Raw genomic sequence first — 14,360 nt, forward strand, 5'->3', positions numbered from 1 at the left:
ATATTCATTCCCCCTATTTTCCCTTGGTTTTCATGCAGCCTGAAAACTTCATTTTTCTCATTAGCAATCACTCTCATACACACATTATTAAAAGCGCTATTTACCAGGGAAAAAACCCACACAGAACACATCAGTAATTTTTAAGTGAGAAAAATAAAACATCTGTATTTCAACAAATACTTAAGAGTCATTTTGATACAAAATTAATCTGCTGCTTATTCCACAGTATTCAGTAACCAAGCAAAGCCACTGCCACAGCACTAAAGAACACCCAATTAACATATTCTGTACATGGATAAACCTTCACATAAACAACACAAGAAGGAAATAAATAACCACCATTGCTTGTTTCCCCATACTTCCAGCAATATTCCCCCTCAGAATCTATGGCAGGTGGGAGTTTGAAAGAGCAGAAGTCTGTGCCTGAAAGACTTCCCTCCAGCCAGCTTCCTTAATTTTTAAACCTTGCCTACAGATGCAGATTTTGTTGAGGGATGGGAAAATCAGTCCAGCATTTTCCTCTTCCCCAGGTCCATCCAGTCAGCATTGGAAGTGGTAAAGGTGAACAGTGCAAAGATTATCTCTTCCTGCCATGCAGGAAGGCAGAGCTCATTCCAGTGACCCCTGTAACAAAGCACAAGCAGCTCCTATCAATCACATATTTTTACAGGGAAGTTGCCCTTTTGGAGTTCCTAAAATGAATTTGCAAGAAAAGAAATCTCCAACCAGTCTCATCTGACAACCACATGAATCAAACACTGTTCATGTTCCATCCAGTGCACCAAAAGCCTCAGCAGCTATCAGGACATCACCCATTTGTACCCTGCAGAAGGTGACCTGTTATAACTGCACAGAAATGAAGACAAATAGGGGAAATAAACCCCAAACCCCACCAAATTGCTCAAAGATGAAGTATTAAAGAAAAACTCTACTGTCAAGCCTGTGGAGTGCTACCAACTAGGTGCATACTAAGTAGGGTTCAGGGCATGAACTAAAAGGCTGCCAAATGTTTGAGTTTCATGAGTTTATATATAATTTTATCATAGAGACATCAACTTCCCCTCTCCCCAAACTATTATCAGCCTTAGGCCGTGATTGATGGTGACTGCAGAACTCTGTGTCCTCGGGGAACAAGAGCAGAGATCATTTCAGTCCTTTCCTGGGGTCATGAGTCATTGTCTGAGCTGAACCACAGACAAACGTGGTTCAGCTTCTCAGCAAGATGTACAAACCACTGAGGAGCTACTAACACATTTCCTTCTCATATCCTCCTCCTCTTCCTGAAGCGGGCACTTCTTCTGCTTTGGGGAGCTCTGGCATCAGCCACATCAGTGCAGGAGCCCCAGGCAGACTGAGCAGGGCTCTCCTCAGCCCACATGCCCTGCAACAGAAGCAGGAGATGATCAACACCATGAGAATTCCAAATAACCCCTTCAGCCACCTTCCTGATTTAAGGAGCTTAGCAATATTTCTAAAACAATCTTTCATCTACCTTCAAAATGAAGTATGGGACAAAATTCCATTACCAGTATCAGAGAAGGCACTAAACATCAGTTTACAGAGTGAAAAAAAGGCCTGATTTCAAAAATGCAAGAGTCAGGGCAGCAGATTATAAACAGAAAGGGGAAGGGAGCTTTGATACCCACTTCTGGGAACTGTCATGGCATGTTTAAGGTGCTACATGGGCTTTCACCCTCCCAGCTGAGCTGCAGAGCTTTTCCTTTCAGTAGCTGTAGAACTGTGTTTATTCAAAAGGGCCAAATTTCTGCTACACTTTAGAACAATGAGGGCTTCCCCCTGAATTCCACTGCAATATTTATCTGGCAGTAATTTTCTGCTTTTAGCCCCAGGAATCTGTTTTACCTGATTTAGTAAATCAGCATCTTTGTCTCCAGGCTCATCCCCAAGTCTCCAGTGCTCCTGTAATCCTATTAATTCAAACACTTTTTTCTCACTCTGCCACTCCTCGTCATCACTCTCCTCAAGTTGCTTCCCGGTGGCTGACAGAGTTGTTGTCACTTTGGGAGGAGGCAGAGTTGCCAGGACAGCTGGGAGTGTGAAGGCTGCCAGAAATCTAGCTTTCAGCAGGAGGTAAGCAGGGTTATCACCCAGTTTCTGCTGCACCAGTTCTCCAATAGCATGGAAAACATCCCCACTGGCCTCAGAGGGCAGGAGAGAGGCTGCTTGCTCCTCCAGAGCTGTTTTCTGCAGAAGGAGCTTTGAGAGGGTTTTTATGCTGCAGAGGAAAGGTGGCAGATAAGGCAGCCTGGTCTGCAGTGATGGCACCTGAACCCCTTGTTTCCCACTCATCCACTCCTTCACCAGCCCCTGGTCCTCCAGGGAGATCAGGCTGAAGTCAAGGAGATTCTTCTCTGCACGGGAGGTGCTTGGCTGGGGGGGGACATCAGCACTCGGTGGTTTGGAGGCAATGGGTCTGTTCCTCAGTGCCTGGGCACCAGAGCAGGCAGAGCTCCCTGGGACATTGCTGTGAGGAGCTGCAGCTCCTGGACAGAGCACCACCCCTCTGATGCTGCCTGGATTGGAGGATGATCCGTTTGTTGTGATGGAGTCACTGCTCCTTCCCAAGCTGCTGAGACTGGGCACAGGCTGGGAATCAGAGCCCTGAGTGCTGGCAGGGGGCTGTGTTTGGGGCAGCACCACGGCACACGGGGCTGGGCTGGCAGCTGGAGCTGCAGAGGAGTCTGGAGCCGTGGAGGAGCCATCTGAACACACAGGGGTTACAGCAGAAACACTGGATGTGGTGCATCCAGGACTCACTGAGGTCACAGGCAAGACAACTGTGGACTGGTCAATTGCCTTTCCCAAAGGAACTCCTGCCAGCTGGGAACTTGGCCCTTTTGTCTCTGCACTGCTGGGGTGAGGTGGATTTGCTTCAGCTGGTACAGGAGTCCCTCCCAAAGCAGAGACATTGCCATTGGAAGTCACAGCTGTCTGACCCTGACTTCCCCCAGCAGCAGCTGGCATTCCCTGGGGAACAGCCACCACAGTCTGCACAGCACTGTGGAGCAGACCCTGGGGGGTTACAACCCACTTGAAGGGCAGGATGGTGTTGGGAATCACAGGAGAAGCAGCTGGTGGAGCGACAAGAGCAGGCAGCAGGCTGACTGGCCTCTGCTGTGGCCCGTTACTCTTCAGCTCACAGGTGACTGGTGTGGAAAGGGACAATTTATTGGTGCCAGACTCCAGGCCAAGAGCCACCACTGTGATCTGGTGAGGCACAAAAGCCTGGTTTTGCAACACTGCTGAAGCTGAGCTACTGGCTGTGACCTGACCATTTAACCCTCCCTGGTCTGGGGCCTTCTTTGCTGCAGCTGGACTCACACCTGGAGAAACCCCTCCTGCAGGGCTGCTTTCCAGAATTTCGTTTTTTAGTTCCTTACTTGACTGTAGATCTGTCCCTTGTGAGCAGCCAGGGCTCTCCCCAGTTTCTGGCACTGCTGAGGAATGGTTTTCAGGCACAGGAGCAGAAGCAGAACCTGCAGCAGAAGTCCTTGTGGGCCCTGGTGAACCCTGTACTTGGCTGTCTGTCCCAGCAGCTGCTGCAGGTGTGCTCCCTGCTTGTGCAGAGGGAATGATTTGCTGTGGCGCGTGCTGGATTATCAAAGGCCCTGAAAGCAGCACCTGTGGGGCAACCAGCACTGTCCTCAGCATGGCTGCCTTGGCCTGGGACTCCCTCAAACGTTTCTCTTGCAGCAATTCCGAGACAGTTTTCGGCTTGTGCCTTTGCCCCTGGGCTGGGGGAGCTCCCTTCACAGCTGGGGCACAGCTCTCCAAGGCACCAGTGGGGCTGGCCCGTGCTCTCAAGGCATGAGGTCTCCTGCCAGCACTTCTTGGGATGCCCTGTTGGGAATTCCTCTGAGAACAAGCTTGGGATGAATTGCCTGCAGAGGATAAAATTACAATGAATGAGCAGTATTTCCAAAAGCTATTTCTCATTAAACACCAAGGAATGTGGCAAAATTCCTGTTTGTGAGAATTCTTACAACACTACAGCCCTGCTTTAATCAGGCCATGTCCCAACAACTGAACAAGGGGTAACTGCCCCCAGAAATCAGAGATGGGCCAGGAATGCACCCTAACACCTCACAGAACTGGTCCAGAGCCACTGCTTCCCCAGCCCTCCAGGGTTTCTTCCAGTCCTTACCAAAGGGGAACATGCTTAAAGATCCAAGAGCTAGCAAAAATGATCATGACAATGCAGGTTTGTCCCCCAAAGTTCTCCTTCAGTTAAACTGGTTATTAATGTAACAGTGATGAATTATGTGAAAGTTCTTGCACATCACAAAAATAAATGTTCTGGTAGGTACCTGAAGAAGTCTCTTTATTTTGGGAAGCCTGTAAAAAAAAGTATATTAAATTATACTTCTGATAATTTTAAAGATGATTAAAACAGCACAGATGTGAATCAAACCCACATCTGCCACCTCCTGAACAAATGGCCATACAGCCAGCATTTTATTCTGCCTCTGAACCAAAACAAACTGCTAACACATATAAACTGTGTGGCCACACAATTACTTTAGTCAAGATTTCAGTGGGGAAAGCTTAAATCCACAATACCTGCTGAGGGCTCCTTGCATTAGCCTTAAGCAGCTCCAACTGCCTCAGCTGCCTCTCCTTAATAATCTTCATACAGCCTTTGGTATCAATCTGGAAGAGCTGCAAGGTGAGAGCTTCATTAACATTTAAATGAGAACAAAAAAAGGAACAGAGCCAAACCATGACGTGGGGTCAGTAACAAAGCAAGATAGATGGGACATGCTTCACATGCAAGATTCTGGGGATATTTTACACTTACAGAAAAAGCCCTGGCAGGGTCAGACTTCGCATGCAGGGCTTATTTAAGAAACTTCATATGCAAACCATGAGGGCAGATTAGTCCAATAATTAGATTATTTGTTTAAGAAACAAAGATAAACTGTTTATTTAAGCCTCAAATACTGCAAAATAAAGGCTCCCACTGTTTGAAAGCAGGTAATGCTATAAAGACAGTAAAACTTACCTGAATGAGCAGTGCAAACAGGGGAGTGCTACTGAGACTGACTGACTTTAACTTCTCGTGAATAGCAGCAGCTGGGAAGAAATCCAACATCAAAATCAGCTGGGAATTCACTCGGAAGGCATCAGAAAGTAGGGACAAAGGTAGGATGGGTCCTCAGTACCTTTTGTCTGGTGGAAAGCCATCTTCCCAGCCTGCAAGGTGCGGGGCAGCAGCACATTGCCCACCCAAGGGGTCACTGCCATCAGCAGCTTCCTGTCCAGGCTCAGACTCCTCCAGTGGCGCCGAGCCCTCCTGGGCAGCTCCTGCAGCACCTGGACATCCTGGCCAAAAGCTGCAGCCTCTCCAGGGGGTTTGGCTAAAAGGCTGACAGGAGGTCTTAGCATCTTGAGTTGCCATGCATGAAAAAATACAAAATTAAGAGTTCCCATTAGGAAGGTTCTGCCGCGAGTCCCAGGACAAATCATTCACAGGGCAGTTAGGACAAAAAACTGTGAGCTTTTCCTCTTGGGATTACAGTGCAAAATCTATGATTATATAAAAAGAAATTCCTACTAAGGACAGCCTAGCAGTGCTCATGTCACAAGAGGAGACAAGACACAAGAGGCACTCACCAGTTTCCTCTGGAAGCTCGTGTTGTTCTTTAATATTGCTCTCACTTCCTCCAAACTAACCTGCAGCATGTGTTTTCCACACTGAGAAGCCTGAAGATGAAAGAACACAAGAAAATACAGAAGGAAAAGTCACTCCAAGAAAATGATTTGCACTGGATATGCACAGCAGGTACAAGTTCTCAACATTCCTGCTGTTGAAGGTATCTTATTAAATGAAATCAACTCTGAAGACCTTCACTTTTAATCCTTGTGCATCATCACAACACCAAATGCTCATTTCATAGAAGCTTTTGTGTGAGCAATCTACCAAAAACCCAAAACCCAGCATTTACTGGGTAATTATCTTCACATTTTTTACTTAACAGGGGAATACAAGGGAATGAACAGCAAGATGTTATCTGCTCATCACATCCTGCCCTTACTGCAGCAGCTGCACTTCCCTTCTGACTTCTGGTCCAAGCTCCCATGCCAGCTCACCTTGGCCATCACTTCTGCTGGATTCTTCACCAGCACATCTGTGGAATAGGCGTTTGCCATGCCCCTCAGCAGGGTGCTCAGCTCAGATGATTTATCAGCAGCTCTGTCTCCATCACACCCTGCCCTTGGAACATCACAGCAGCTGCTCCCTGCGCCAGCCCTGGCAGCAGAGAGGAGGGATTTGATTTGGTGTCTCTCTCTGCTTGCCCCCTGCATGTCCATCCCTGTTGGTATCCACAGGTCAATGCTGGGGACTGCAAACTCCTTCTTTCTTGTGGTGCTGGTCACCTTCTCCTCCTCTGAGCTGTCTGCCAGCTTCATGTCCTCCTCACAGCTGCTCTCTGAAGGGCCGGAGCTTTCCTCAGAGTGGCGCCGTTTGGTTGCCCTAGATCTTTTCTTCTTGGTCAAAACAAGAAGAAACACACAAGTTTTAGTCAGTGTTCACCCCTGGCTTGCAACTCCCTCAAATAAGGAAGTTTTCTTTTGCAAAGGAAACAAGATTTTGGAAACAAGACCATCTTTTGTATGGTCTTAAGCAGCCAGAATTTGAGTGCCTGGGACCAAAACTGGCAACTCATGAGGTACAGACATGAAAACCTACATATATCCCATTCTTACAGGCATTTCAAGGCAGGAAAGAATTCTAGATAATATACAAATATACAGCAAATTAATTTCAGCCCTTCAGAACGAAGGCTGCTTTACCCACCAAAAAATCAAACTGTGCAATCCACAACAAAAACCTTGACTGTGTGAAATCAGTGTCAATTCTTTTATTGATTTCACAGGATTCCACTTTTAGTTTAGAAAAACTTATTGGAAGAGATGGGACTGTGACATAACAGGATTTCCACAATACCTTAGAGCCAATCATGAGTTTCCACTTGCTCTGGCATTGGGCACCAGTCCGATGTGGCAGCTCTGAAGCTATTTTAGTCCAGCGAGCTGAAAAGGATGCAGAGGATGCAGAACATTTTTATTTGTGCCACAAACTGAGCAACGGGCCTTTCAATGCAGCCACTACACACATATTACATATTTCCCTGGATAAGAGACAGAGTTACTGCATGAATGGATCTCAAATCCTTCATACCCACAACACACAATACAAAGAAGTTGCAATCGTCAGTACAAAGCAGAGCCTGCAGGGCTTACAATGAAAGAAGAGAAAACCTCAGTGACACCTCTAAACTTCTACAGATTAAGCCACAGAAACACCTACCCAGGCCGTGCTTTTGAACCAGTTCAATCAGCTGCTCCTCTTCCTGCAAGCTCCACTTGCCTTTCTTTACATCCCAGTGCAGTGCTTTTAAATACCTTCAGCATGAAAACATTACAGTCAGGAACATTCAATCCTGCTAGTAAAAATCAGACCATCCCTGCACTCCAAGGCTGAACAAAACCAGCATTCCCAATCAGAGCTTTGCCTCGTTTGAGGCCGGTGCCTGGCCTGAACTCACCGGTCCCGGCACTGGGCGTCGCTCCTGCCCGGCACTTCCGTCCGGATTTTGTACCAGCTCTTCTCCCCGTACTTGTTAACTGCAGCCATCAGCATCTGTGTGCAGGAGACAGAGCAAGAGCTGAAATCCTCACCAGGATCAGCCCTAACAGGCCTCAGAAAGCAGCAGTTCTATTTGTTTCCTGTGCAAATCTCTGGACAAAATTGTTTAGGAGCTTCTAATGGCTCTTGAGCTGTAAAGTGCCCATCTTGGTCTGTTTTACACTCCTCTGTGGCACTCCTAAAGCTCAGATCTACAGCCATGCCACACCTCAGCAGTCCAGCATTCCCACCCTGCAATTCCAGGCCCAGAGAATGGAGCTTACAGCATCTTCCTCTGGTGTCCAGGGTCCTTTCTTCAAGCTGGGGTCCACGCTCTTTGTCCAGCGGTAAATCAGCTGAGCAGAATCTCTTCCTTCCATGTAATAAGCAACTGGAAATTAAAAGGTTTATTTAACTCTGTTGTAATTAATGCTTCTTCCTTTATCTGGACAACAGTTGCAAGCAGTGATTGCCATTAGCAGCATTTTAATCTCTTTTAAAATGGTGCTCTGCCAGTTTCAGTCGAGTTTCCAATATGGATAAAGGTTCCAAGAGATATTAAGTTCTTGCTGATAAAATGAAACTTCCACATAACTACAGGAAAGGCACAGATCACCAAGGAAAAGAGAATGGGAGAGTGAAGTATTTCAGGTGAATGAAAGGTTTGTCACTTGTGGGCCACTTACTTTTCTTGTATGGGATATGGCTTCCCACTCTCATCTCCTGAACAAGCTCTAAAAGCATCTGATCCTCATCCTTGGTCCATTCTTTCCTTTTTAAATCTTTGTTATAGAGTTGGTATTTCTGCAAGCACTGGAAAGGTGTCCTGTTTGTCTTAATAGAAGGAAAACAGAGAGAAACAGGTAATTAGTTATTTAAGAGGACAAAAAGCAAGAGGAAAAAGCTAAAGTACCAAACCTTTTTGGTACTGTTCTTGACCACTCCTCAGAAAGCATTAATGAAAGACTGAATTAGTATTAACATTGTTTTTTAAACCTGACAAGAGGCAAAGTAAAGCCAGAATGAACCAACTGGCCAGCTCAGACCTTACCCCCAGCTCCTGGGCAATGGTCTGCCAGTCCAGGTAGTTGTGTTCAGCAGCTATCTGCTTCAGCCTCTCCAGTTCCTCCTCAGTCCATTCGTTTTTGTTGATGCTTGGATGCTCCCAATTTTGCCAAAACTTCCTCAGTTCTTCTGAGTTACGTTGTCCATCAAACTAAAAAAAAAAAAAAAACCAACAAAAATATGTTTAGTCTCATAGCTGGGATTAAGACACCTGGACAAAGAGGAAAACCTGAATTTTGCATTCCAGATATGTCTTACTGCCAAGTTTTCCAGAATTGAATCACCAAATTTAACAAGTTGAGATCACTTAACAGTCAACTTGGAGAAATGCAAGATGGAAACACTGGATGCAAACCAGACCAAGTGATTCTCAAGAGGAAGGATCCAGATATCAGATATCAGAAACAATAAAACAGCTGATCCCCCAACTCACATGGATGTTTGAAATTTTGTCCCAGTCGTGCTCATCGAATCTGTTTCCTATTAATTCACTTTCTGGGAGTTGGCTAAAGCAGAAGGTACAAAGAGGAAGAAAGAATCATATTAAATGGTTAATGAAACACTTTGTCTTCTTGATCCTGCCTCATCTCATTCCCCCTACCTGTTCCTGACTTCCACAAGAACTGAACACTCAGACTAGCAGGAGAAACAATTAATGCCATATCCAAAGATGTTGCTCTAGATTTGTTCATGAGCAAAAGCTCAAAACTATGAAAAAAAAATCAGAGCTCTGCTCCTTTGTGGCTACAGAACCATTTAAAGCAGCACCTCTACACTGGATGCAGGCACTACACTTTGTGTATCAAGACCCAAACACATTTCTTAGCAAAGAACTGAGGAGAAGAGAGAGCTGCACAGCCACAACAGCACCTAATTTTTTACAACCCAACACCAATGACCCACATAGAAGGAGGGAACTTTTAGAGCTAAACTCTAAGACATTTCATTTTTCTCCAAGAACACAGAAAGACTTCTTACTTAATTGCCTCTATTTCTTGCTCCAATTCTTTGATTTGCTTTTCCAAGATCACTTTTTCCATGTCAGTCTTGATTTTCTCCAGTTTCTGATTCCAGTAACTCAACCTGTTCAAAGACAATTTTATCACTGCTTAAGAGGACAGGTGGCAATGAGGTCAATGGCAACAGAAGATGTACAGCAGAGACACCTTCCCCATCAGTATCATTCCTCCCTCCAAGTTTATTTCCACACAAAACTGTTCTCCCAGGTTTTCCCACAAGGCACACTCATTGCCATATTTTTGCCCCTTCAATGCAAACCCTGACCCACAGCAGGTTTCAGATAAACCATTTTGGTGTTTACACAGAGAATCAATAGTTGCTGCAATAGCCATAAAGACTGTGCCTGCTCCCTTGCTGGACACACCATTAGGCCTCACCACATATCACAATTCCAGCCTCAAGCCCTGCAAAGTATTTTAAGTTACACCACAGCGCCAAAGGGAAGAAACAGAAGGCTGTAAAATCCCACAAACACAAGCAATTAACGCAGGAACTTGCTGGAGGAAGGGGAAATCTCCACATCTCCCTTCTCCTCCTTTGCCATGCAATGCTCTCAGCAGGAGGAGAGAGGATGTTTGGGCAGAACTCACTTGAGCAGCTTTGGCTGGAGCAGGCGCTGCAGGCGGTCGCTCACCACGGATTTCTGCAGCAGGGTCTTCTCTTCAGCTTTCCCTAAACCAGACAGGGGAGCAGCCACACATCAGTGCAAAGCCACTGCCAGGAGACACCCACTGCTCCCAGCACCCCTGGGAACGTCCTGCAGCTCTGCAGTGACAGCTCCCTGCACAAATCACCAGTGTTGTGTTAGACCTGGGCACGGCACAGCCTCTGGCTCAGTTCTACTGGGATCTCCAAAGAGACCCCAATAAAGGAATCACCCGTGAGCACCTGGAGCTGCAGGTGTCCCCTGCACTTCCCTTGCACCACCTTACTTGGTTTAGGAGTGCTCACAGGGGCTCAGCTCACAGGAGCTGATGCAGCAGAACAAATGAAAAAGGAGCCATTAATGACTCACTGAAATAATTGACAGAGCACCCCATTCCTTTTTAACAACGATTTTGTGAGCCAGGCAGAGGTGTTGATGTTTAACTGCAAACAGGAACACACACAGACAACACGAATATACACATTTGTTATATGAATATATACATGTTATAGCTCTTCTAGAGCACTGAACAGCACCCAGACTTACTTACACTTGGCTGAATGCAGCTGTTCAAAGGATTTTATCCCCTGAGCTGCCTTTTCCTTGGCATCTTCATTGGAAGGAGGGCCCTGATGAGGATTAGAAGGGTTAGATACTCAGAGTCAGACAAAATTACTTTTTCTTCTTAAAATTCCAGCATGAACTGCTAGAAAATTAACTGGAAACTCAAACTTGTGCAAACTGTCACACTCACACTGCTTAGTTACCTTTGTTAGCAAGAGCTCACAGGCACATAATTTAATTAAATAGAAATATTAAGTAATTGCTTGAATATATTAATATATGGATGATGATAGTTGACATCTTGGCTGTCATAAAAAGCCAAGGTCTCCTTTTGCTGATGGCCTTTTAAAAAATACATGAAAAAAAGTACTACTGATTGCTCCAGAAAAGATTAAAAAAATACAGAACATCTCAGGAACTGAGAAAACTCAGTTTCACAGACAAACAGATTTCAGTGAGTGCTTCGAAGAGCAGCATGGAATTGGGTCATGGAAATGAAGACAAAGTTCAGTTCAACCCAAGAACATTCAGGCCCCTGGTGGCTGCAATTCCACACCTCAGAACTCACAGGGCTGAACAAACACTTCCGAAAGAGGGAGAGTGACAAGTGAGAGAAAAAAGGTTTCAGGCTGAGGAGTGACAATCAGTTACACACCTGAAATGAGAACAGTTCAAACACATTACAATGTACATCCATCACCCAAGACACATCAGTCTGGAAGCTGCTTTTATTTACTTACAATTCCCGTTATTTTATCCTTAAAGTATGGCTTCATAAAATGACCCAAAAACACATTTGCTGCTAGATTTCTGCCATCTCCTGCCTTGGCTGTTTTTGAACCATCAAGCTCACACACGATTTCCTTCTGCAATACAAGAATGAATTGAAGAGCATCAGTGTCTCCTCCAAATTGCTGATTTCAGAGAGCAGGGGCTGAGCCCTCACAAACACCCCAGGCAGGGTTCAAATCTGCAGCACCAGACTGTAAAATCAGTGCAGGAGTTAAAGGCAGGATTTGGAACTTGCTGAGTATGCACAGTGCAGGTGATTTAAAAGCTTAATAAAATACTAACTTGCCACAACAAGCTAAAATATAACAAGTAAAATACCCATTTTTTATTGCAAGAAAGCATGGAACCATCAGTTAAATAAACCACTTGAGTCCTGGGCTCGAGGGGAAGGAAGGATGGCAAATGGCAGCCCAGAAAAGCACAGAAGTGAGCATTTCACTCCTGCTTTGCTCACCTGCTGTTCTCTGTTTTGTGCAATGAGCAGCTCCACCTCCTCAATCTTTTCCTTGATAACATCCTGGTACACATGGTTCATCTGCAGGCAGGTTTCTGGATCCTGGGGCAGGCTTTCAATATCATCATCATCATCATCACTGCTGTCTTCTTCCACTTCCACTTCCTTGAGGCAGACGAGGCATTAAGAGAGAAAAGCAGTTGTTGGAAAAGCAGGTCTGAAACAATCAGTGCTGTCCCTCAGCTGAAGCTGCTGGGTGCCCACAGCCTCTGGGGCTTGCAGGGACACAGCAGGGCAGCCTCTGACCCTGGATAACAAAGTGCTGGGCAGGAATACCCCAAATCCAGGTTTTACTGAGCACAAAGCCAAGGAAATTGCCTGGATTTCCCCGGAGCAGGGCGAGGTTTCCCTTCCTCCTGTTCCCTTCTATAGCCAGCTGGAGATACATACTTAAAGAGAAAAGAGTTACCATTTCAGCGTAAGAATCTTCATCATCATCATCTTCATCATCACCACCTGTTAGACAAACAAAACACAAAAAGGCTGACTGCAGTGGGATAAAAGGAAAGCTTTCAACCCAAATCTTTTCAATGAAAGCACAGAGGAAAAAGCACCAGAGAGATCTCAGACACGGACCATCAGTGGGTTCGGATACTGACAACGCTGTCAAGCAAAAATTGGATTGTTATACAGGTAAAAAGTGGATTGTTATACAGGCAAAAAGTGGATTGTTATAGAAGTAAAAAGTGGATTGTTATATAGGCAAAAAGTGGATTGTTACAGAAGTAAAAAGTGGATTGTTATACAGGTAAAAAGTGGATTGTTATATAGGCAAAAAGTGGATTGTTATACAGGTAAAAAGTGGATTATTATACAGGTAAAAAGTGGATTGTTATAGAAGTAAAAAGTGGATTGTTATACAGGTAAAAAGTGGATTATTATACAGGTAAAAAGTGGATTGTTACAGAAGTAAAAAGTGGATTGTTATACAGGTAAAAAGTGGATTGTTATACAGGCAAAAAGTGGATTGTTATAGAAGTAAAAAGTGGATTGTTATAGAAGTAAAAAGTGGATTTCTATACAGGTAAAAAGTGGATTGTTATACTTCACTTCTGCTTTTTTGTTGTTGCTGTTCTGGGGAAGATACAAACGAGCAGCTCGGGGTAACTGCAGCCAAGCTGAACGGAGCTCCTGCACACGAGAGGCTCCCGCTGTGCAGCCAAGTGACAACTCCAAGCCGAGACAAACAGGAGCCCGGCAGCAGCAGCCCCTGGGCACCAGCCGGGCGTGGCACAGGCGTCGGCAGGAGCCACCCAGGGCCGCAGGGCCCAGAGCAGGGGCGAAGCGGGCCCGGACCGAGCCAGAGCCGCTCCGGCGGGCACCGACCGCGCTGCGCGCTGCCAAACGAGCGGCGGGAGCTTTGCCAGGCCCGCTCGGGCCCCGCCATTTCACTGCTGGCGGCGTCTGCGTGCACAGGGAACGTGCAAAGTGCCGGAACCGGCGGAGCGCCCCGAGCCCCGCGAAGCCGTACCGGAGCTGAGGCTGGAGTCGGACAGGGCCAGCTGGATCTCGGCCCCGCCGGGCTGCAGGCTGCGCTCCAGCTGCTCGATCTCGCGGCGGATCTTCTCCCGCTCCGCATCGAGGTCCAGGCCCTGTGGGGAGCGGAGGGGCCCGGCCCGGCCCGGCCCGCGGGACATGGCGGCACCGCCGCGCCCGGAGCTGCGCCGCCCCCGCCCCCGCCCCGCCAATCGCTGCTGCGAGCGCGGGTCAGCTGACCCGGCACGTGACACTGCGCGACCAATCGGGACGGGGCTTGGCGCACGTGCACGGCCGGGGGGCGGCTCCGGGACCCGCAGAGATCGGCCCGGGCTGGGCCCGGAACGGGACCGCGGCACCGGGACACGGCCTGCTTCGGCACCGGGACACGGCCTACAGCGGCACCGGGAGAACACCGGGACACGGCCTGCATCGGCACCGGGGCACCGGAGCACCGGGACACGGCCTGCAGCGGCACCGGGGCACCGGGACACGGCCTGCAGCGGCACCGGGGCACCGGGGCACGGCCTGCAGCGGCACCGGGGCACGGCCTGCAGCGGCACCGGGGCACCGGGGCACGGCCTGCAGCGGCACCGGGGCACGGCCTGCAGCGGCACCGGGGCACCGGGGCA

General features: G+C 47.3%; 1 protein-coding gene across 2 annotated transcripts; it reads right to left on the reverse strand.

Moving 5' to 3' along the window:
- Positions 1-163: 163 nt before the first annotated feature.
- On the reverse strand, positions 164-13,931 carry SNAPC4 (small nuclear RNA activating complex polypeptide 4). 2 transcript variants are annotated; one of them, XM_068211049.1, is made up of 23 exons: positions 13,724-13,931; positions 12,662-12,708; positions 12,193-12,357; positions 11,687-11,812; positions 10,933-11,011; positions 10,327-10,408; positions 9,695-9,799; positions 9,150-9,222; positions 8,703-8,867; positions 8,338-8,485; positions 7,936-8,042; positions 7,572-7,666; positions 7,334-7,428; positions 6,971-7,056; positions 6,112-6,507; positions 5,635-5,724; positions 5,184-5,406; positions 5,024-5,094; positions 4,582-4,680; positions 4,329-4,356; positions 1,864-3,902; positions 1,251-1,381; positions 164-624 (listed from the first exon to the last, which is right to left on the reverse strand). In XM_068211049.1, the coding sequence occupies exons 1-22, from the start codon at positions 13,887-13,889 to the stop codon at positions 1,262-1,264; spliced, it is 4,605 nt and encodes a 1,534-aa protein (XP_068067150.1). In that variant the 5' UTR covers positions 13,890-13,931; the 3' UTR covers positions 164-624; positions 1,251-1,261. The 2 variants fall into 2 exon arrangements, with proteins under 2 accessions (XP_068067150.1, XP_068067149.1); XM_068211048.1 differs by having other exon boundaries at positions 6,112-6,510.
- Between the last annotated feature and the right edge of the window lie 429 nt (positions 13,932-14,360).

The sequence above is a fragment of the Anomalospiza imberbis genome, chromosome 21, assembly GCF_031753505.1.
Source record: "Anomalospiza imberbis isolate Cuckoo-Finch-1a 21T00152 chromosome 21, ASM3175350v1, whole genome shotgun sequence".
NCBI lineage: Eukaryota > Metazoa > Chordata > Aves > Passeriformes > Viduidae > Anomalospiza > Anomalospiza imberbis.